At 55.3% G+C, this 19,959-nt stretch overlaps 5 protein-coding genes across 5 annotated transcripts; 4 read left to right on the forward strand and 1 right to left on the reverse strand.

Annotated features, from left to right (window-relative positions):
• Nucleotides 1-227: 227 nt before the first annotated feature.
• On the forward strand, nt 228-2,356 carry MAM_00774 (exo-beta-1,3-glucanase; the record flags this gene model as incomplete). Its single annotated transcript, XM_040819573.1, has 2 exons — nt 228-714; nt 777-2,356. 2 exons carry the CDS (start codon nt 228-230, stop codon nt 2,354-2,356), a joined length of 2,067 nt encoding a protein of 688 aa, XP_040682838.1.
• A 1,252-nt stretch (nt 2,357-3,608) lies between these two features.
• Nucleotides 3,609-6,152, forward strand: MAM_00775 (Major facilitator superfamily domain, general substrate transporter; the record flags this gene model as incomplete). Its single annotated transcript, XM_040819574.1, has 6 exons — nt 3,609-3,910; nt 4,017-4,519; nt 4,564-5,239; nt 5,669-5,705; nt 5,753-5,876; nt 5,992-6,152. The coding sequence occupies 6 exons, from the start codon at nt 3,609-3,611 to the stop codon at nt 6,150-6,152; spliced, it is 1,803 nt and encodes a 600-aa protein (XP_040682839.1).
• Nucleotides 6,153-10,763: 4,611 nt separating this feature from the next.
• Nucleotides 10,764-12,930, forward strand: MAM_00776 (Zn(2)-C6 fungal-type DNA-binding domain protein; the record flags this gene model as incomplete). The annotated part of the gene is made up of 3 exons (XM_040819575.1): nt 10,764-10,965; nt 11,125-12,815; nt 12,880-12,930. The coding sequence occupies 3 exons, from the start codon at nt 10,764-10,766 to the stop codon at nt 12,928-12,930; spliced, it is 1,944 nt and encodes a 647-aa protein (XP_040682840.1).
• Nucleotides 12,931-13,538: 608 nt separating this feature from the next.
• Nucleotides 13,539-14,142, reverse strand: MAM_00777 (Riboflavin kinase; the record flags this gene model as incomplete). Its single annotated transcript, XM_040819576.1, has 2 exons — nt 13,539-13,955; nt 14,029-14,142. 2 exons carry the CDS (start codon nt 14,140-14,142, stop codon nt 13,539-13,541), a joined length of 531 nt encoding a protein of 176 aa, XP_040682841.1.
• Nucleotides 14,143-16,530: 2,388 nt separating this feature from the next.
• Nucleotides 16,531-19,691, forward strand: MAM_00778 (QDE2-like protein; the record flags this gene model as incomplete). Its single annotated transcript, XM_040819577.1, has 3 exons — nt 16,531-16,715; nt 16,774-17,936; nt 18,001-19,691. The coding sequence occupies 3 exons, from the start codon at nt 16,531-16,533 to the stop codon at nt 19,689-19,691; spliced, it is 3,039 nt and encodes a 1,012-aa protein (XP_040682842.1).
• Between the last annotated feature and the right edge of the window lie 268 nt (nt 19,692-19,959).

Below are 19,959 nucleotides of genomic sequence, written 5' to 3' on the forward strand. Positions count from 1 at the left end.
TATCCTCGATCCTGGGTTGTCGCGGACTCGCGGTCCCACGGGCGTTGCCCCGCCAACCACTTGGCGCCAATGCCCACGGTTCCGTGACTTGGCAAACATTATGAATGACGCGGCACCAGGACATTTTCACTCGTGGTTTAATCGTCTCAACCTTGTTTCCGAGCCCACATTCCAGTGCAGCAAAGGGGGTAACGAAAATACCAAAGATCTCGCATGGCGACGCGACAATGGCGCTAAGGGAAGGAGCGCACCGGTCTGGCCGACATGGGCACGCGGCGGGCGAATCATCCAAAAAAAGTCGTGAACACAGGAAAAAAAAAGCCGCCACGACGAGGCCGGCGACGACATCGACCGCCGACGAGAGCCGAGAACCGAGGCGGAAGCGTCGACCATCATCGTCACGAAACCTGTCGGCTGGCGCGTTGGCGCAGTTGAACCGAGAAAATGATCGGCGGAAGCGCCAGGCAGAGAGAGACCGGCGGAAGCACCACGGCGGCGAGTATCACGAGGTGGACACGACACCTCGGTCGACGCCGCGAAAACCGCGCAAAAATCACAAGAGCAGGAAGAAGAGGGTCGTGAGCGGCGCCGTCATGGAGGAAGGGCGGGCGGGAAGGTCTGGCTTAAGGGGCGGCGGCAGCTGGGGGGATGTTGAGCTCGAAAAGGAGGAGCTGCATCGCCGCCACAAGAAAGAAAAGTCCCGGAAAAGGTTGTGTAAGTGGAAAAAACCGACCCGACCACGTTGCGTGGAAAAGCCCGGCTGACGAAGGCGATAGGGATGATGGTTGGAATCACCAGCGTCGTCATCATTGTCATTGTCGTTGTAGCTGTCGTTGTTGGCAAAAAGAACGGCAGTGACAACGACTCCCCGTCCACATCCTCTGCACTCAAGGGGAAGGATCCCAATCAAGTCCCCGCGCAGTGGAAAAATACATATCTTGACCCATGGAGCTGGAAGACAACTACAGACTTCAACGTTACCTTTACGGATCAAATGGTGGGCGGACTTCCCGTGATGGGCCTGTTTTCGGAGTGGGACGACTCGGCGAAAGCAAACGACAAGGTGCCAGCGTTGAACGAAGATTGGGGTCCCTACGGCAGCCGACCTGCGCGCGGAGTGAACCTGGGGGGCTGGCTGTCGCTGGAGCCGTTCATCACACCATCTCTCTTCGACTACAATGTTCAAATGGGCATCGTTGACGAATGGACGCTGTGCCGGCACCTTGGAGAGTCTGCCGCGAGCAACTTGGAAAGCCACTATGCCTCGTTTGTGACCGAGGACACGTTCAAGGCCATCGCCGCGGCAGGGCTCGACCACGTACGGATTCCCTTTTCGTATTGGGCGGTTGAGGTGTACGACGGAGATGCATATGTGTTCCGAGCATCGTGGCGGTACCTCCTGCGAGGGATCGAGTGGGCACGGAAGTACGGCCTCCGCGTCAACCTGGATCTCCACGGCCTTCCGGGCAGTCAAAACGGCTGGAACCACAGCGGGAGATGGGGCGCCATAGGATGGCTCAACGGCACCGACGGAGCACTCAACGGCAAGAGGTCGTTGGAGATTCACGACAGACTTAGCCAGTTCTTCGCCCAGGAGCGCTACAAGAACATACTCACGCACTACGGGCTGGCCAACGAGCCGCGAATGACGTTTTTGAAGACGGCGGACGTGGTACAATGGACGGAAGATGCGTACAAGATTGTGCGAAGGAACGGCGTCAGGGCGCTGGTCATCTTTGGTGATGGCTTCATGGGTCTCGACAACTGGAAGGGGCTCATGACGGGCTACGACGACATGGTGCTGGACGTCCACCAGTACGTGATTTTCAACGAGAACCAAATCGTCTTCTCACACCAGAAGAAGATTGAATACGCCTGCGAGGGATGGACCCGACAGACTCTGCAAAGCATGAACACGCAGACGGGTTACGGGCCGACGATTTTCGCCGAGTGGTCTCAGGCCGACACGGACTGTGCCAGGCATCTCACAAACGTCGGCTGGGGCAATCGCTGGGAGGGCACCCTGGACACGGGAAGCGCGAGCACGTCGGTCCTCACGCCTCGGTGCCCGACCAAGGACAGCAGCTGTTCGTGTGCGCAGGCCAACGCAGACCCGAGCAAGTACGGCGGGCAGTACAAGAAGTTTCTCCAGATGTTTGCCGAGGCGCAGATGCACAGCTTCGAGAAGGGCTGGGGCTGGTGGTACTGGACGTGGAAGACGGAGAGCGCGCCCCTGTGGAGTTACGAGGCGGCTCTGAAGGCGGGAATCATGCCTAGCAAAGCTCACAGCCGCGATTTCAACTGCGACTCGGATGTTCCCGATTTCGCCAAGAGCGGGCTGGCGGAGAACTACTAAGCCTGCACGCAGAGCCAACGTGTGACAGGAACACGGGTGGGCACGAGGAGGATGAAGAGTCAAGAGCACACACATGTTGCGTGCGGCGTGACGTGGATGGCATCATGGGGCATGGGGCATGGCGTTGATGACATTTTGCATTCCAGGCGGCCGGCGGCTGGACATGTACGTATCTGAGCATGTAGTTAGACGGTTTTACCAAGAATGGCGGAGCCACGCGGCCGCTTCGGCTTTTGAAGTGTCCGCTGTTCGTCTTTACGGAGCAATCTTGAGACAATTTCGTCTGCAAGTGGGGCGGCCGGCTGAGGCCGAAACAAGCCCCAAACCCGTGCCGTGCCGGTTCGCGCCTCGCGACTATCCGTGGCACCGATGGCTGGCGTGACTCGGCCTCAGGCATCAATCAGGTCTTGCGCATCGAGCACGGGTCTGCGGATGGCCACGGCAAAAGTCGAATCAATGAATGAAGTGGATGACAAATGATGAACAGTGAATGGAAGGGGGATGAATTGAAAGGACATGCCTCAGATTTCTCCGATGTTTTTTTATAATTTTTTTTTCCCCTTTCCCCCTTCCCCGGCCGTGTGGCTTCACCGAACGATACCTTGGGATTCACGATCGTCTTGCGTTCCAGCATCATGCGACCAAAAAACAGGGCCCCCCCCACAGGAACACAGCGCCCCTCCGTCGCGAACCGTATCTCCGACCTCCGATGCCTGTGGCATTTCGTGTTTGTGTATTTATCAGCAACCCTCCCTTGGCCCCCCGTTGGCCGCTCGTCCCGATGACGTACATGCCGGTCATTGCGGGCGGCGTTGCGGCAACCCCTTGGATGGAGCCTGCCTCGTTGCCCGTTTAAGCCCGTTTAAGCTAAATTGCAACATTGCGCAGGTCCGACCCCCCTGCGATGCTCCATCATCTCCCGTCCCTTCTTCTTTGTTTTTCCTGCCCTGTCCCCCCCAGAACACTTCAATCTGCGAAGTCGGAGCTCCGACAGTGGTTTTTCAAATGCCTCCTCTTGCTCCTGCTCGTGTTTAAATACCGCTGGTCCGCTCTCCCGGGACGAGCCTCCATGCCAACCAACTAACCATAACCAACGTTCTGTTGCGCCGCAGTGTGGCTTTCCAGCGAGGAGCGACGCATCACGCCGGCACAAGCGCCTCCGAGCATCCACCGCCGAACTCGACCGGCCAATAACTGGAGTTTTCTCTTTTTCCAAGACACGGCGGCGAGACGCGCAGGTGCGTAGACAGGAATGGCAGCGGGGGAAGATGGACGTGGCGCGGCCGTGCCCGAACGGAGCCTTTCCGGGACCTCCCACGCCCGCCCGCTCGAGAGGACTCGATCGCAAAACGGATACGGCGTCGACGACGACAGTGACCCTGCCCCTGGCGACGGCGGGGAGGAGCGCAAGGAACCGGCCTTGCTGGGGCCTGCCAAAGATCCGTACGAGGTTGCTTGGGACGGCGGCGACGACGACCCCCTCTGTCCGAGGAGCTTCTCCCGGGGCCGCAAGTGGTTGATCACCTTGATTGTTTCGCACGTTAGCTTGTGTGTGTACGTGGCTCGCTCCTGTCTGGTCATGTGGAGTTGCGTCGCGCCTGCTGCTGCGCCGCTGGCACAAAGGGCCCAGAGTCCAGACTGACAAGCTCCATCGTGGCAGGACTTGCGCCTCGTCCATTTACACGTCGACGTACACGAAGATGGAGTCCGAGTTCCACAACTCCCGCATCGTATCTGTCCTCGGCCTGTCGACCTTCGTCCTCGGCATCGCCTTGGGCCCCATGTTTCTCGGGCCCCTTAGTGAGTTCTACGGCCGGAGACCCATCTACCTCGTCTCGTGGACCACGTACGTCGTCTTCCTGGTCCCGCAGGCCGTCGCTAAAAACGTCGCCACGGTGATCGTGTTCCGCTTCCTCGACGGCTTGACAGGAAGCGCCTTCTTGGCTGTTTCTGGAGGCACCGTGAGCGACTTGTTCGCGAGGCACGAGTTGCAGGCCCCCATGGCCCTGTTTTCCGTTTCGCCCTTTGTAGGGCCCAGCATTGGCCCTTTGCTGGGTGGCTTCATCAACTATAATGTTGACTGGAGGTGGACTTACTATGTGCTGCTGGTGTGGTCCGGCCTTGTCTGGGTCGCGCTTGTCTTGTTCGTGCCCGAGACTTATCGTGAGTCGCTCTTGTTCTCTCTTGACCATGGCATCGTGCCCTAGGCACACATGAAGAGGTTGCACGGGCTGTTCGTGGGGCACCGTGGTCTCAGTTCGGTTCGTCAGTCATCACCATGCGGTTGCTCATGTTTGTCTCAGACAAGGAATATCGAGCACTGACCTTGTCTCTCTCTCTTCTCACCTTGACAGATCCCATCTTACTGCGAAGCAAGGCCAAGAAGCTGCGTCAGGATACCGGCGACGAAAGGTGGCTGGCTCCCATGGAAAAGGCGCACAAGTCGGTCGTGCGGTCTGTTGGCCGCTCCCTGCAGCGACCCTTTGAGCTGCTCATCTTTGAACCCATGTGTCTCAACCTCTGCCTCTACGCCGCACTTCTACTGGGCATCTTGTACCTGTTCTTTGGCGCATTTCCACTCGTGTTTGGCACCAATCACGGTTTCAACACCTGGCAGATTGGCCTGTCTTTCATGGGCATCTTCGCAGGCATGATCCTGGGCATCATGACCGATCCCGTGTGGCATCGTGTCCGTACCCGCCTGGTTCAGAGGCTCGAAGCAGAGACGGGCGTCTCAGGTGCCAGCGAGCCCGAGTTTCGACTTCCACCAGCCGTCTTGGGGGCGTTTCTCGTCCCAGCTGGCATCTTCATGTTTGGATGGTCTACATATCCGTGGGTGCACTGGATGGTGCCCATCATTGGATCGTGTATCTTCGCGATTGGGTACGTGCCTGTCCCCTTGGCCGTCTTTTTCTTCCCCTTTCAAGCCTGGCAAGTCTGTTGCACAAGACCATTGTTCTGCAGCAGTATGTGAGAGCGGTGTGCGTCTATGGCCACATGGTTGGCTTCACGGTTGATACATGTATGCATGCGTCGTCCGTCGCTGTCTGGCAAGGGTCCTTGGAGCGCGGGTCCGTGTCACCCATCACTCACTCGGCCGAGCGTCAAGCCCCAGGATCTGTCGTGGCCACGTTTTGGATGAGCACTACAGACTGCATGACCGCATGGACAGAATATTGCCAAGATGGAGCGTGTCGCAGTGGCTTTAGTCACATCTTTGTCAGGCGCTCGGAACCTCGGTGGAGGCCAATTGGCATCGCCAGAGCGCCTTTCGATCTGTACGAGGTGGCTGACTGTCGCGCAATTGTCTAGAAACGTGTTGCTCTTCACTGGTATCTTTACCTTCCTCGTAAGTTGGACTCATGCTGGCCCGCGGACATTACTGCCCGAACAAAGCCCTGCCCGATCGGCTGGACCCTGGCTGATGCGACTTTCTTGCTGCTGATTCAGGTCGATGCGTATCCGCTGTATGCTGCAAGTGCACTGGCTGCCAACGCCTTTGTGCGATGTATATTCGCAGGTACGTCTGACAAGTTACGAAGAGTCGTGCAGTGTAATCCCACGTCCTCGCGGAGGGTTTTGCGTGCTCGTGGTGGAATGTACGAGATGGACTGACCATTTGTTCTTCTTCTCAGCGGCGTTTCCTCTGTTTGGTATTCAAATGTACGACAAACTTGGCTTCCAATGGGCATCCTCGCTGTTGGCTTTCTTGATGGTGGCCATGGTGCCGTTTCCGTACATCTTCTTCCGCTACGGCAAGAAGATACGAAGCAAGAGCAGATATGCCAAGTCGTGATGTTCTTGGATGTCTGGTGGCATGCTTTACTTTGTTTCCAGCATGTGGCTGGCAGCTCTGGTTGTACCGTACGTCTTGATATCACCTCCGGGCAATGCATGGGCCGAGGCCCCGCAGGCCGTCCGTACTTGAGAAGCCGGCAGAAGACGCGCGTCAAGGAAACACCTGGAAAGAAAAGTGATGTCCAGGCCCGGGTTGCTAACCAGCACTGACCTCTGCATGTTGAATGTTTCAAGGTGCCTGGGGCTAGGAGGCGGGCCGAATCGCTCTCGCACTGGTGACGCCCTCCCACCCCGGAGGACCGAGGACCGAGCCGTGAGTCTAAGATTTGACATTCTTATTAATGTCAAATGTCTGATTGCTGTGTAGCGTTGACCGCCAACGAGGGCAGACAAACGTCAAGATTACACATCATCATACATATTCGCCTTGACACCAAAGCGTTGATGGAAAATGGCTCCACGGCAGTCTGCACGGTCCGAAGCAACATCGGCTTGATGGACTTTGCCAGCCAAAGTTGTGACTTGCTGAATTGTCACCGTGACACGCATTCTGAGCAAGTCCATGAGACAGTCCTGTGAGGCTAGCGCGGTCGTGCAACGGGTCTTGCATGTGAAGCATCTCAGCGAGCCGGCGCCGCGTAGGGGGGAGCGCATAGCGCACAGCGCATATTGTCGACAATGGACAGACGGAGGGAAGCTGATGCAACAAAGATTCCGATGCACCCCAAGACGGGACCCTGGCGACGCGGAGAAACATGGAAACATGGAAACAGAGAAGCAGAAACAGGCAACACAGAGAGAATACAGAGTGTAAACACGGAGTAGACAGGGAGATGGAAAACACGGGCATCATCTTGGGCTGCTGCATGCTGTACGCTGAAGGCTGGACACTGCATGCTGCACGGCAGAATTCGGGCTTCTCGGCAATCCCCAGGTCTACGCCAAGCATGGTGATGTAGCGAATGAGGGAGAGAGTGTGAGAAGACGCAGAACACGGGCTGGGTCATCCGGACATCTGCTTGCTCGCCTGCTGCGTGCGCAACATTGAACAGTCATGCTGGGATCGACGCTTGGTAGTGGTGCTGAATCGATTGTCGATTGTCGATCGTTGCTCGTTGTTGGTGGCCCGCATGCGCTCTCGCAACGGGGACGGCCGCTGCTGTGTGTTGAGGCGTGTCAGGACTCAGCCGACTAGTAGTAACAGCTGCGCAAAGAGAGCCACGTATGATGAATTGAAATTAGTAATAGCCTGCGTCAGTATGTCCATGGCAGAATCGCAATGTCGATTGGTCCCCGCGTCCGTGTTGCTCATTTCTTTGCTCGCCGAATAATCACGCATGCCTCTCAGCTCCAGCTCTTCCCTGTGGTCCTATGAGCATATCACGGCGGTGCAGATGACAGTGTGGAGGGGTGTGCGATGTCAGGGCAAACCAGTCGGTCTTGAATGATCTACGAGCGGTTGAGGAAATATCGAAGAGCATTGAAGACGGGACTGAGGTAGCATGGAGGTGACATGGGATGGGAATGTTGAGACTAATAATAGCAAAATGGCCGAATGTCGCATGGTGAAGAGAGCTACCTTGGCAGTACTTGCCTCATTGACTGCCCGGCGACGAGGCCCGGGTACCGAAGAGGTGCCTAGCAACTACTACTCCGTACGGAGCACTCGGTGCGTATATTAGGAAGGAAGCAACGGGGGAACATTGGTTACTGCTGCACGTGCTCTTCACGGCCAAGTGCCTAGGTACTTACCTATCTTGGGCTACCTAAGGCACTTACTTCTTGAGCAAGCACTTAGGTACTACTTGCAAACTGCTCGAGTACATAACGCAGACTACATGTGAAGAGACCACAATGCACCTTCCTAGGTAGGTAGTGCAAATGAAACGTGTCGAGTCTTCTACTTGGATGTCCGTGTCAGGCGAATTTGAGAAGCCCCTGCAGATATGTAATTAATAATTCATTTCGAGTGCTTACGGTGTCCTCGCATAAGCCGGCCGTTGCTGGCTTCGTCTGATGTCGTGGCCCGTAAAAAACTGTGCACACTTACAACTTACAGGTTCCATGTTGCGTTGCGAGTACGTACCTACTTGCAACCATTTACCGGCCTGTCGAACCGAGTCTCCACGCACAACCGTTCAGCCCGTTCAGTCCTCAGCTCCGGCCCCTCCCGCCCGCACCAGCCGTCCGATGTGCCGAGTACCTGACATGCGGCTCTGTTCCAGCACAGCACTGGGGTAGTCGCTACATCTGAAACAACCTCGGGCCAGTCATAGCACAGCCGACGTCCAAAGAGGAACCCCGCCATGCCCATGCCCACGCCCATGCCCGGCCATGTGCTGCCGCCAAGTAACGAGTCCTTCCACGTCCTCTCATCATGCTCACGGATCCAAGCGGAATGGGCACCAACATTCTGTTCTGTGAACACACCGTCTGGACTTGGTGCAGAAAGCCACAGATTGCGGCGATGTGCGAAAGTGGAGTCTGCGTTCGAGTGATCAAGTGACCAGCTGGGACTCGCTGAGCACCACTAGGGGCAGCCAGCCAGCCTATAAGGTACTTAGACCCAGTATCTAACTGACGGTACAGATGTAAGTCCAGTCCAGACGTTACTGCCAGACAGTGGTTGATTAATAATTAGTAAGTTAAATGTATCCCGGGAGGACTTACGTACAGGCGGGCGGTAATTGGGCCCGGGCTCTGATTTTGGTTTCCCCCCCTTTGGGAATAGGAAAGAACCCCGCAGTCAGTTGAAAATCAAGTTCCATGCTGGACCGCCGGCAACAAAAATACAAGCCAACAGGAAACCGAATGCTGACCAACAACAATAACCCTATGACGGGCCCATGAAGGATAGGGCCAACTTGTCAAATGTCCGTCCAGCCTGCTCTGCTGTAGTGCTCTGGACGTCCACCCCCACCCCCCCGCGTGGGGCAGTCGATGCATTTCCAAGGCCCAAAAGACCACCAGCATTCACTGGTCGGCTAGTGCTGGCTGAGGCCCGCCGAGGCCCGCCGGCGCCCTTTTGGCGCACTCGCAACAACTTGACTCGACGAGGAAGCCGCTAGTCGTGGCTGCGCTCGCTCCTGCCTCACGCTGCGTACACATGTGCGCTGCCCTGCAGTTGCCCTCCAGCCCTAGACAAGGACATGGACCACAGTTCGATTATTCCTTAGAGAGCACTTGAGGCCCGGCTAATAACTCGTCCGACCCCAAGGCCCAACCCTGCGGCGTCTCGTGCTCGTGCTCGTTCTCGTGCTCGTGCTCCTTCCTCCTCGCACAGCAAAGGAAGGACTCGACTCAACTCCATCGCCAAATCTCCCAGCCGGACGGGAGAAGCGCAAATTTCTCGTCCTCGTGCACTTTCCCTCGCCCAGCAGCAACCACGTCGCAGCGCGCACACCAGGGACTTGAGTCGCCGGCTGGCACGGCGTAATAGCTGACTGCACCACGCGACGACGTCACCGCACCGACCTGACTGACTGACTGACTACCTTTCGCATGCCCTCCTCGGCTACGCGCGACTGTCGGCCTCTCTCTTCGCCTCGACCCTGTCCCGCCACCACCAACACTAGGCCGACCAGTCGTGTGCGCCGTGCTCCTTCAACGCTTGTTTTCCTTCGGCGCGTTTGGTCAATGCCAATGCTGCATAAGTAGGATTCCTTGCACGTACCGACAAGCACATGGCCCCCGGGTGGCTGCGTGTGACTGACTGCTCCGCCGTCACCTCCTACACTCCGTACATCTACGACCGTCCTCGGTATACCGGCTAGTCGCCAGCAACATCCAGGGAAACCTCCACCCTACTTGTTCGAAAACAAGACGCTGGTGATGTTCTGGCGTTTGCTCGAGCAGCCACTACGACCAATATACAGCCAATTCAAGGCTTACTTCATGCAACCTTGGGGACCAATACATCCTTCTAGCCCATCTGGCCACCGCCTTCGTCGCACACGAACGCCTCGCCTTCTCTTCACCGTACACCCCATTGGGCGTCCTTGATCCAACCGTCGTGGGGGAGAATACGAGTTGCCCTGGGAATCGAGTTGCTGGTCTTCTCTCCGGCACTACACCTGACCCATCATCTACCGGGAAGCCACAGTGATCGTCTGCCTTGGTCGGTCTCCCCCCCCCTCCCCTTTTTGACCCAGCTCCAAGGTCGCCGTCCACCGACTCCAACTACTCGGCCGAGATATTTGTGAGACTACGCCCTTTCCAACTGCTTGTTTCACCCAGTGCCGCAGTGTCCACAAATAGGTCGAGCCTTTTGCTTGACCGGTAGTTAATAGCGTGGGTGGGAGGTTTCCTTTGTGGGCGCACCGACCATACTTTGCGCATACACCAACAAAACACTGTCATCAGCGGTCTAACACAAAGTACAGGCCGTGTAACAGAGGCGCAGAGAGGTGTGGTCCTCACGCGCAAGGATTTGGATGCGTTGTAGCAAGTGGCAGTTGGGCCAGCCGTCATTGTGTGTCGCCATCTTGCTCTCACACGACCAGGACCAAGAGCCATTGCAGAGGGACCTACCGGGGTTTAAACCTGAGCTCAAGCAATTTGACCGCATTAACGGAACGATAGGCCCTGGGCCTATATAAACCTTGCCAAGATGCCCAACAAGGTGGAGGACAATAGTGCCGATTTGTCGGACCACCCGTCCGATAATGAGGAAGAGAGCGAGTCCCCCAACAAGGACGGCGACAATATGACTGATACCAAGAAGAAGTATGATCCAAAGGATCCTCAGCGACCTAGGAGGAAGAAGGCCCGCAGAGCCTGCTTCGCGTGCCAGAGGGCTCACTTGACATGCGGTAAGTCCCTACGCTGTGAGCTGTGACATGATTACACGACTTGAACCCGTCCTGTCGATGGTCAAGTCATTCTTTTACAAGCTACATCCTCTCCGCCCCTCCCATGGCAGACAGGCCCAGATTGCCTTTGCGCCGGTGCTGACGACAGTGTAAATGTAGGTGATGAGCGGCCGTGTAAGCGCTGTATCAAACGAGGCTTGGCCGACGCTTGTCAAGACGGCGTGCGTAAGAAGGCCAAATATCTTCACGACGCGCCGCCTGAAGCACTTCGGCCTGTGCTGGGACCCAACTACGACCCAGAAGCTGAGCGTGTTCGGACCAATGGCCAACGCCACAACTCGACTCATACCGATACTGTATCTCCGGTGACTGCAGGCAACGGCTTTCTTGCCCAGAGCAACGGGCCGTCGTTTCCTGTCTTCTCAGCTGCCAATCAGCCGCAGGTAGGCTTGTCAGACAACCTACCATTCAGCTCGCCAGCACCGTCGGGCTTTCAGGCCGGCTCAGCAGCAAATGCACCTCAGATGGACAGCATGATGCAGGGCAATGCCATGGACTTCAATGCCCTATTCGACCCCAGCAACCCTGCCTTGTACAACTTCGACTTGGAGGGCCTCAACTTCGGCAGTCAGTATGCCGGGTGGGAGTTCGGCATCCTGAACAAGATGGGTCTGGCTGCCGAAACACCACCACGAGAGAATTCCATCTCCGCGACGCCAACAACCGAGGCCAACTACGCCTCCTTGTTTGGCAATGGGCCTAACCAGCCTTTTGACACCATGATGACCGGGAGCGACTACTCCGGAATCGACTCCACCAATTCCATCTACACCCAAGGCAATCTGCAACACGGGTTGCCCCATGCATATGCTATCGCGGCAGGGCCAAACAGTCTTGCTAGTCCAAGCACAGATGCCACCCCGAGTCCGCAGGCGGCCCTCGACGGGTCGCCGCACACGACATTCAACAACTTGCCGAGCGTAGCACAAACTGCAAACAGAATGAAGCCCATGCAGGACAAGATTTCTCAACTACTGATTGGCAAGAGACGAGACTCTGCTTCCGTTTATGCCAATGTCAAGGAACCCTATCCCTACACTGCTGGGTTTCACAACATGATTTCGGTGATCAAGCACCGCCTGCCGTTGACCAAACTGGTCATGATTGCGAGGTCACTGGGGGAAATCCGTCCTTCCTTCATTGCCTGCACCAAGGACCTGACAAAAGAAGATTTGTTGTTCATGGAGAAGTGTTTCCAACGCACTCTGTTTGAGTTTGACGACTTTCTTCAACACTGCTGCGCGCCGACGATTGTGTGTCGGCGCTCTGGCGAGGTTGCTGCTGTCAACAAGGAGTTCACGGCCCTGACGGGTTGGACGAAAGATGTGCTGCTAGGCAAGGAGCCCAACAGAAACGTCTTCGTTGGACCGACACAGGGGTCGGACGACGGGACCGACGGCAACACACGATCCGCTGCCACGACACCGCATCTCAAAACTGCTACTCTTGAACCGAATGGTGAAAGGCCACAGCCTGTTTACCTGGCAGAGCTGCTAGATGACGACAGCGTTGTTCAGTTCTACCGCGACTTTGCTCAGCTTGCCTTTGAAGACAGTCGAGGCAAGGTTCAAAGGAGCTGCAGTCTGAACAAGTACCGAACACGAGACATGCTGGACAGCAAGGACACGTCTACGCACAGAGACCGGACGGGTATCCTGAGCAGTCGTGTCACCAAGATTGACAGCGAGCATGGTATCTCGCGGATCGAAAAGGACGGCAAGGTCAACTGCACATATTGCTGGACAATTAAGCGGGATGTCTTTGATATTCCCATGATGATCATAATGAATGTAAGCCAAGGGAGGAGATGCTACGTGATGCGAGGACAATGAGAATGTTGGCTAACCATGGCAGTTTTTACCACGGTATTATCCGAACCAAGAGCCGCACCAGCTTGCCGTATAGTTGATGCAGCCGGTGTTTTGTACATATCTGCATGGATGGTGTTTTTGCTTTGTTTTTGTCCTCTGCTTGTTTCTTGTTTTCATATCTGCTTTCATCCTCTTTTTCGGATCTCATCTGGACTGGGTACTTGAGATGGGGTATGGGACTGGTTGGATTTCAAACAGACACAGACAAACAAAAGGGGAGGGGGGATTCGAGGTGTCTCGGAAACGGTTCAACAGGCAAAGGCCACGTCGAGGAGCAAGAGGTAGATGCCTAGATGAGGCTTACGATACCCGCGGTCTTGTACATGCCGTACACGTCGTACAATACAAAAATTGCTGCACAAGCACACACGAAATTTATCCGAAACTTTTCTTCCAAATCTATACAAGCCAGAGTCTACTCGACGTTTGTCTACATTTCAACCCAACGTGGTTTTTCAAAGCACCCAAAGAAGCCCCAACCGCCGCCCTCTTGTTTGCCACGCCGACCAAAAAAAAAAAAATAACAAAAAAAAGACCCTTTTGTACCGTCGTACGTCTTAACTCGTTCCCACCCTTCCCCAGATGCTACGGCACCACGCACGCCGAGGATGATTGATGAGGACAAGTCAGCAAAGGGGGCACCTAGAGGTCCTTGAGCAACCAGTCAGCCCCGTCCCCGACGCTCTCCGCACTCCATGCTTCCCGGGCCAAGCTCCGCCTGGCGACGTGGCAGTCGAAATTGATATCCTCAATCAAGGCCTCGAGGCTCTCGTAGTCCTTCTCCTCGCGGATGAAGCCCAGGATCAGCAGCCTCATGTGGGCGCCGTAAAAGTCGGCAGCGAACTCGTGCAGGACGTGGACCTCGGCGCTGCGCACGGTGTTCTTGTAGAACGGGTTGTAGCCGATGGACATGACCATCGGGTACGCGGTGAAGGAGGCCTCGGGCGACGAGGCCGGCAGGCTGAGCGACGCGTAGCCCAGGTAGACGCCGGACGGGACGGAGGATATCCAGGGGGCGAGGGCGGGATCCACGGGGAGGTTGGCGGTGGGAATGCCGAGCTGCGGGTTTTGAGAGAGTTTTGGTTTGCTTCAACTTGGCCGGGGCGGGATGGAGGGGGCGGGACGAACGAACCTCTTTGGAGCCTCGCCCGAAGCCTGGGATCACTTTGCCCTCCATTCTGTAGGGGTACGGGGGCGCGGGGCCGCTGTCTGGGCCGACGATGGAGGGACGGCGCTTGTTCGCCATGGTGTGCGAGGTTCGCGATCAAGGGGTTGAGCTGTGGTGGTTTTGTCACGGCATCGCATCGCATCGCATCGCATCGCTGCTGCTGCTGATGCTGGTGCTGATGGATGACTCATGCGGGGCGTGGTCGTGGGGGCAGACGGGGCGGGGAGGGCCATCTCGGGCCATCTCATGGCCGCTGCCGTTTACGATTCAGTAGTTATAACTTGGAAGCTGGCGTTGATGCTCTCTAGCCAATTACAAGACCGCTGGACTTGCGCGTGGAACAAGTTGAGGCAACCAACACATGTATTCGCAACGTCTCGCCGGCTAACGTTACATTTTTCTCATCAAGAACAGTCCTCCCAAGTGCCGCTGCAGATCTGAAACTGATACCCTGGAATCGCGGTCCTGCCATATCTTTGCAACACCCGCATGGTATCGTGACCGGTGACCCCGGTACCCTCAAGGGAAAACCCGGGGACTAGTGAATGTGATTTAAACCCATTGTTCCCTGCGCCCGATATTTGGTGTAGAATAGGTCGTCTGGGGTTGCCGTACGGCAGGGTAGCTCGGCGGTGGCAACACGGCTGGAGGGGGAAACTCTCCCCCTTCAACGTCTTTGGACGCCTTGCTCTTGTTGCGCTTGATCTTGATCAAAACGACACCAAGGACCGTGAGGACGACGACTATAACAATAGGGATGATGACGATTTTGATGGCGGCTTTGGCTAGACCCATTGCGTCACGTTTGCTTGGGCCCGCGAATCTGAAGGAACTGTGGAAAACTCGCAAGATGTTCGAATAGAGGAACTGACAGAAACAGCGACATAGCATGTCTCTTTATGAAGCTGCTGGCTTGCTCTGCCGGGAACTGTCTTGCATCACTCCTAGTTCGCTCCGACTCACTCATCGCGTCTCGGCGACACCTGCCGAACCTTGTCGAGGCAGTGCCCTTTTCGTGTGGTCTGTTCTCAAACGCTCCTGTGCGAATCCGTCTCGCCTTTTAACTACCACGGCGCTTCTTCAATCCTTCTTGTTGGTCGATGCCTACGACGTCACCTACACAGCCACGGCCGACCCACTATCGTGAGCCGTCTGTACAGTTGATGGCGTGGCACTTGCATGCGCATAGGGTTAAATCTCAGGCTGTAAGGCCTTGATTGGTCGTCGTGAAGCTTGACGACCTGCAGGACTGTTTGCAATTCTTTTGTTTCGCGACGTGACCGGGAGGCGGCAGCGGCATCTGGACGGGTCTTGGTATCGAGGTTCAAGGCACCGAGGCGGCAAAAAAGTGACGAATCAACAACTGAATGACAGGTTTTGCCCAGTTCCAAACTCGTCGGAGCCCAATATACGGAGAGGAGACGCCGGCGAAGTCGGATCTTTCGGTACAGTTCAACATGTTCGTCCATCGAGATGCCAGACACTACAGGTTAACAAACACTACACGAGCCCCGCGCCGTAGAGTCATGTTTTCTTGGTTTGCCGCAGCAAGAAATCTGTCGAGTCTCGGGCTTTGTCGTATGGCGATTGTAGCTATTGGCAAGTTCTACCGTGAATCCTGTGAGTCCATGCAGGATGCAGAGACAAGCTTGTCCAGGCCGAAATCGAAAAGGCGCCAATCGCAAGGGGTCGGCTGAGTGAAGGAGTCGATGAAGAACCCAACTGACGAGGGTGCGCGATCACCTAGTATTGCGGCGCCATTCGGAGTGAAGCATCGTGTGCGCGGTTATTTATATTGATGATTGTCGACGGCGTGGTTTGACAAAAAAAAGAAAAAAAAAAAAAACCGCAGCAGGTCTTTGGCCCATGCAAAGTGTGAATGGCTGAGGATGAGTATTATTGAGCTGTTGAAGAGCCATTTGTGATGGTTGTTGTCTCTTGAACTTGTCTGTGCTTGAACGCTCCTTCTGCGACCGCTCGGCACAAATGTGCACAACAAACGTTACGCTCACAAATTAATCACGCCCCCCGCCGCACCGGTCGAAACGACCGCCCGAACGGCTCTCACACGGAGCTCTCACGGACTCGCGGGCTAGAACCGACGTCCGCCCTAATCGAGAATCCGGCTGCTATAAAGGCTGTGCAGCTTCCAATCGTTCAACGTTAACACCCACCAAGAGAGTCATACTACGTACTCTGTAGGGAGTACAATACTTCGGCGGCAGCTCCCCTCAAGGCTGAATGACTCTCAACGTTGGGTGCCAAATCCGGCCCAAAAAAAGGCGGCTCTCCAATGATATGAAGACTTCCCCGCACCTCAAGGTCCTCTCGAAACCTCGATATAGCACGCGACCAGTAACCCTCGTTGTTACTTTTTTCTGACGGCTATATCAACACCCAGCCAGATGGTTTTGCTTGCCACCCACACAGACAGACCAACGTTGACACATTGGAGACACTGCGACAATGTCTGATCGAGGCTACAGTGGCGGTCGCGGCGGCCGTGGTGGAGGTGGCGGTCGCGGTCGCGGAGACTTCCAAGGAAGCTTCCGAGGAAGTAGAGGATCCGGCCCGGATCGTGGTGGCAGAGGAGGGCCTCGAGGCGGCCGGGGAGGAACACCTGCGAACGACTCGAGGTCGAAAGTTTTCAGGTACGGGAAGCATTGTGCTGGGTGGCCATCTTCCCCAGAGCTGACCTAGTTCCTATAGTATCGATGGCCGGATTCCTAGTCCCGATCAAACAGTCACGGAGCTGGAAAACAACATCATCCGCAAGAACGAATCAGCTTTCAAGCAACTCACCGCAAAAATGGGCGCCTTGACTGTCCAGCAGAAGGCAGCCAGCCTGGATACTTTCCCCGAGAGACCAGCATTCGGGTCCAGTGGCAAGTCCGTTGTGCTTTGGGCAAACTATTTCCCAGTCCACTTCAAGATTCCAGTTGTCTACAGATACGTCCTAAAAGTGACGGAAGATATTGCCTCTGTTGTCAAAGGCAAAGAGAAAACGGAAGCTAAGGATGTCAAGGGCCGAAAGCTTGGTCTTGCCATCCAGCATATTTTGAGACAAATCCTCTCTACAGATAAGAACCTAGCTCTGGCATCTCAGTTCAAGGACCAGATAATTTCGGATAGACCATTGGACATACCTAGCAACCCCATGAGGATCAACATTCCGGCTGAAAGTGATGATCGCGAACCCGACGTCGTCAACATCCTAATTGAAGGGCCTACCGAGGTATGTGTATCAGAAATGATGTCTTACACGCGTACTATGGATGATAATGGCGACAGAAACACCTATCCAAAGTTTCCAGAGATGGTTGACGCCTTGAATATCATTCTTGGCCATGACGCGCGTTCGAAACTAGGCGAAGTCACGGCCGTTGGCGGTTCTCGTTTTTTCCCCTTCAACAAGTATGCAACCACCGCCAGTCTGCAACAAGACTATCGCACTCTTGTTGCTGCGCGTGGGTTCTTTCAATCAGCTCGACTAGCTACCGGTCGACTCCTTTTGAACACCAACGTCACTCACGGTGTCTTCCGAGTTGCTGGCAAAATGGATCAAGTCATGAAGTCCCTCGGCATTCAGCAGGCGGCTCGTGATGATTACAGGTTAAAGAGGCTTGTGGGTGCCTTTGCCAAGTTCTTGCCCAGGGCCAAAGTGTGGGTAACTTTCACTACAGCTGATGGCACCAAAGTCCGGAGAAGCAAGACTCTTCAGGGCATTGTGACCAAGCTAACAGCAGCAACTGCTGATGGGCCCAACCGTCCAACGATCAACCCGGAGTATGAGTATCCGGGACCTAAGAATGTTAGGTTCTGGCTCCAGGAAGAAAGCCGTTTCATCACTGTATTTGATTACTACAAGAAGAGTAAGCCACTCCTCAGACCGCCTCCGCGTAACTACTGACGGAGTGACTAAACTGCCTCTTCCAGAGTATGGCATGAACCTCCAGGACTTCCCTGTTCTCAACCTCGGTACCCCCAAACGTCCGACATTCTTCCCGGCTGAAGTCGTTGAGATCCAGCGTGGGCAAAGCATCAAGGCAAAGCTCACTGGGGAGGAAACAACCGCCATGCTCGCCTTCGCCTGCCGCACCCCGTACGAGAACGCGCTGTCCATATCTAGTGATGCCCGACAAGTCCTGGAGTATGACGACAATGCATCTCTTCGGAAGTTCGGAATCTCTGTCGACAAGAGTCTTGTTACAGTCAACGGACGAGTCCTTAACGTTCCAGCTGTGGCCTACATTGACGCCACTAAGAAGAAGATCTCTGTGAACCCTTATAATGGATCCTGGAATATGAAGGCCGTAAAAGTCGTCAAAAGGGGCGAAATGATTTCGCGATGGACATATATGAACTTGCTCTTCCGGGACAATGATAGACAAGTCGGTCTTGAGACAATGGAGGACTTTGCCAAGTTTATGGCTAATGATATGGGCGTGAACATCGCCAAGTCGCCTGTCAAGCTGCCTAAACATTTCATGACCAAAGAGGGCGCCCAGGACGGAGCAAGCCTGACAAATTTCTTCGCATGGGCTCAGGAGAACAGAATCCAGCACATCATGTTTATCCTGGGCCAGAAAGACGGCGGCGGCCTTTACACCAAGATCAAGCGTCTAGGAGACTGCACGCATGGCATTCACACGAGTTGTCTCGTAGCTAAACACCTGTTCAAGGAGAAGAATTTGTCCTACTACAGCAACGTCGGCCTCAAGATTAATCTCAAGTCTGGTGGTGTTAACCACAAGCTCAGCAATGACTTTGGTCTCCTGAAGGAAGGCAAGACAATGCTAGTCGGCTACGATGTCACTCACCCAACTAACATGAATGTCGTCAAGGGCAACGAGCCTCCCAGCCTGGTTGGCCTCGTCGCTTCTGTGGACCAGGATTTTGCTCAATGGCCCGCCATGGCATGGGAACAGAAGTCCAAGCAGGAAATGCTCGGCAGCACTCTTACCGATGCCTTCAAGTCCCGCCTGGACCTGTGGCGATCTAAAAACAACAAGAATCTCCCAGAATACATCGTCATTTTTCGCGATGGCGTTTCCGAAGGCCAGTTCGCACAGGTTGTTGAGCAGGAGTTGCCCATGATCAGAGACGCGTGCCGCCAGACATACCCATCCGGCAAGCAGCCAAAGTTATCCATCATCGTCTCCGTCAAGCGACATCAGACGAGGTTTTACCCCACCAACACAGAAGACATGTCCCGTTCCGGCAACGTCAAGAACGGCACTGTTGTCGACCGCGGCATCACCCTGGCCCCGTACTGGGACTTTTACCTGACTGCACATGAGGCCCTACAGGGAACGGCCCGGCCGGCACACTATACTGTGCTGCTGGACGAGATATTCAGGTACAAGTACGGCGAGAAAGCGGCCAACGAGCTGGAGCGTCTGACTCATGAGCTCTGCTACTTGTTCGGACGAGCCACCAAGGCTGTGAGCATTTGCCCGCCAGCCTACTACGCTGACATAGTATGTGAGCGTGCTCGCGCCCATCGTCCAGAATACGATGTGAGCGATGTGGAGAGTGTCGCAACCTCTGCGTCGACGGACTCGTCAGTTGCAGCGGGCACGAGACAGGTTCACCGGTCGTTGAGGGATAGCATGTATTATATCTGACTTTGCCGGAGGATTTCTCAGCAGTCGTGACATGTGCTGTATAGTTGGGAAGACTGGGATGAATACTTTCTGCTGATTTGGCTATGATGAAGGGTTTATGCGATTTGGAGAGGGGTTGGTCCGAGTTGGCAAATTGAAGCACCGAGTTTGAAGAGTAGCCAAGAGCAAATTGACGAATTTCCTTGCAGCTCTCCTTTGCGCATGTTGTAATGATCAAAACATGCCAGCAGCAAGCCTCGTTCTATTCTATGAGAGACGGGATGGTCTA

Source organism: Metarhizium album (genome assembly GCF_000804445.1).
Source record: "Metarhizium album ARSEF 1941 chromosome Unknown scaffold_1, whole genome shotgun sequence".
Lineage (NCBI taxonomy): Eukaryota > Fungi > Ascomycota > Sordariomycetes > Hypocreales > Clavicipitaceae > Metarhizium > Metarhizium album.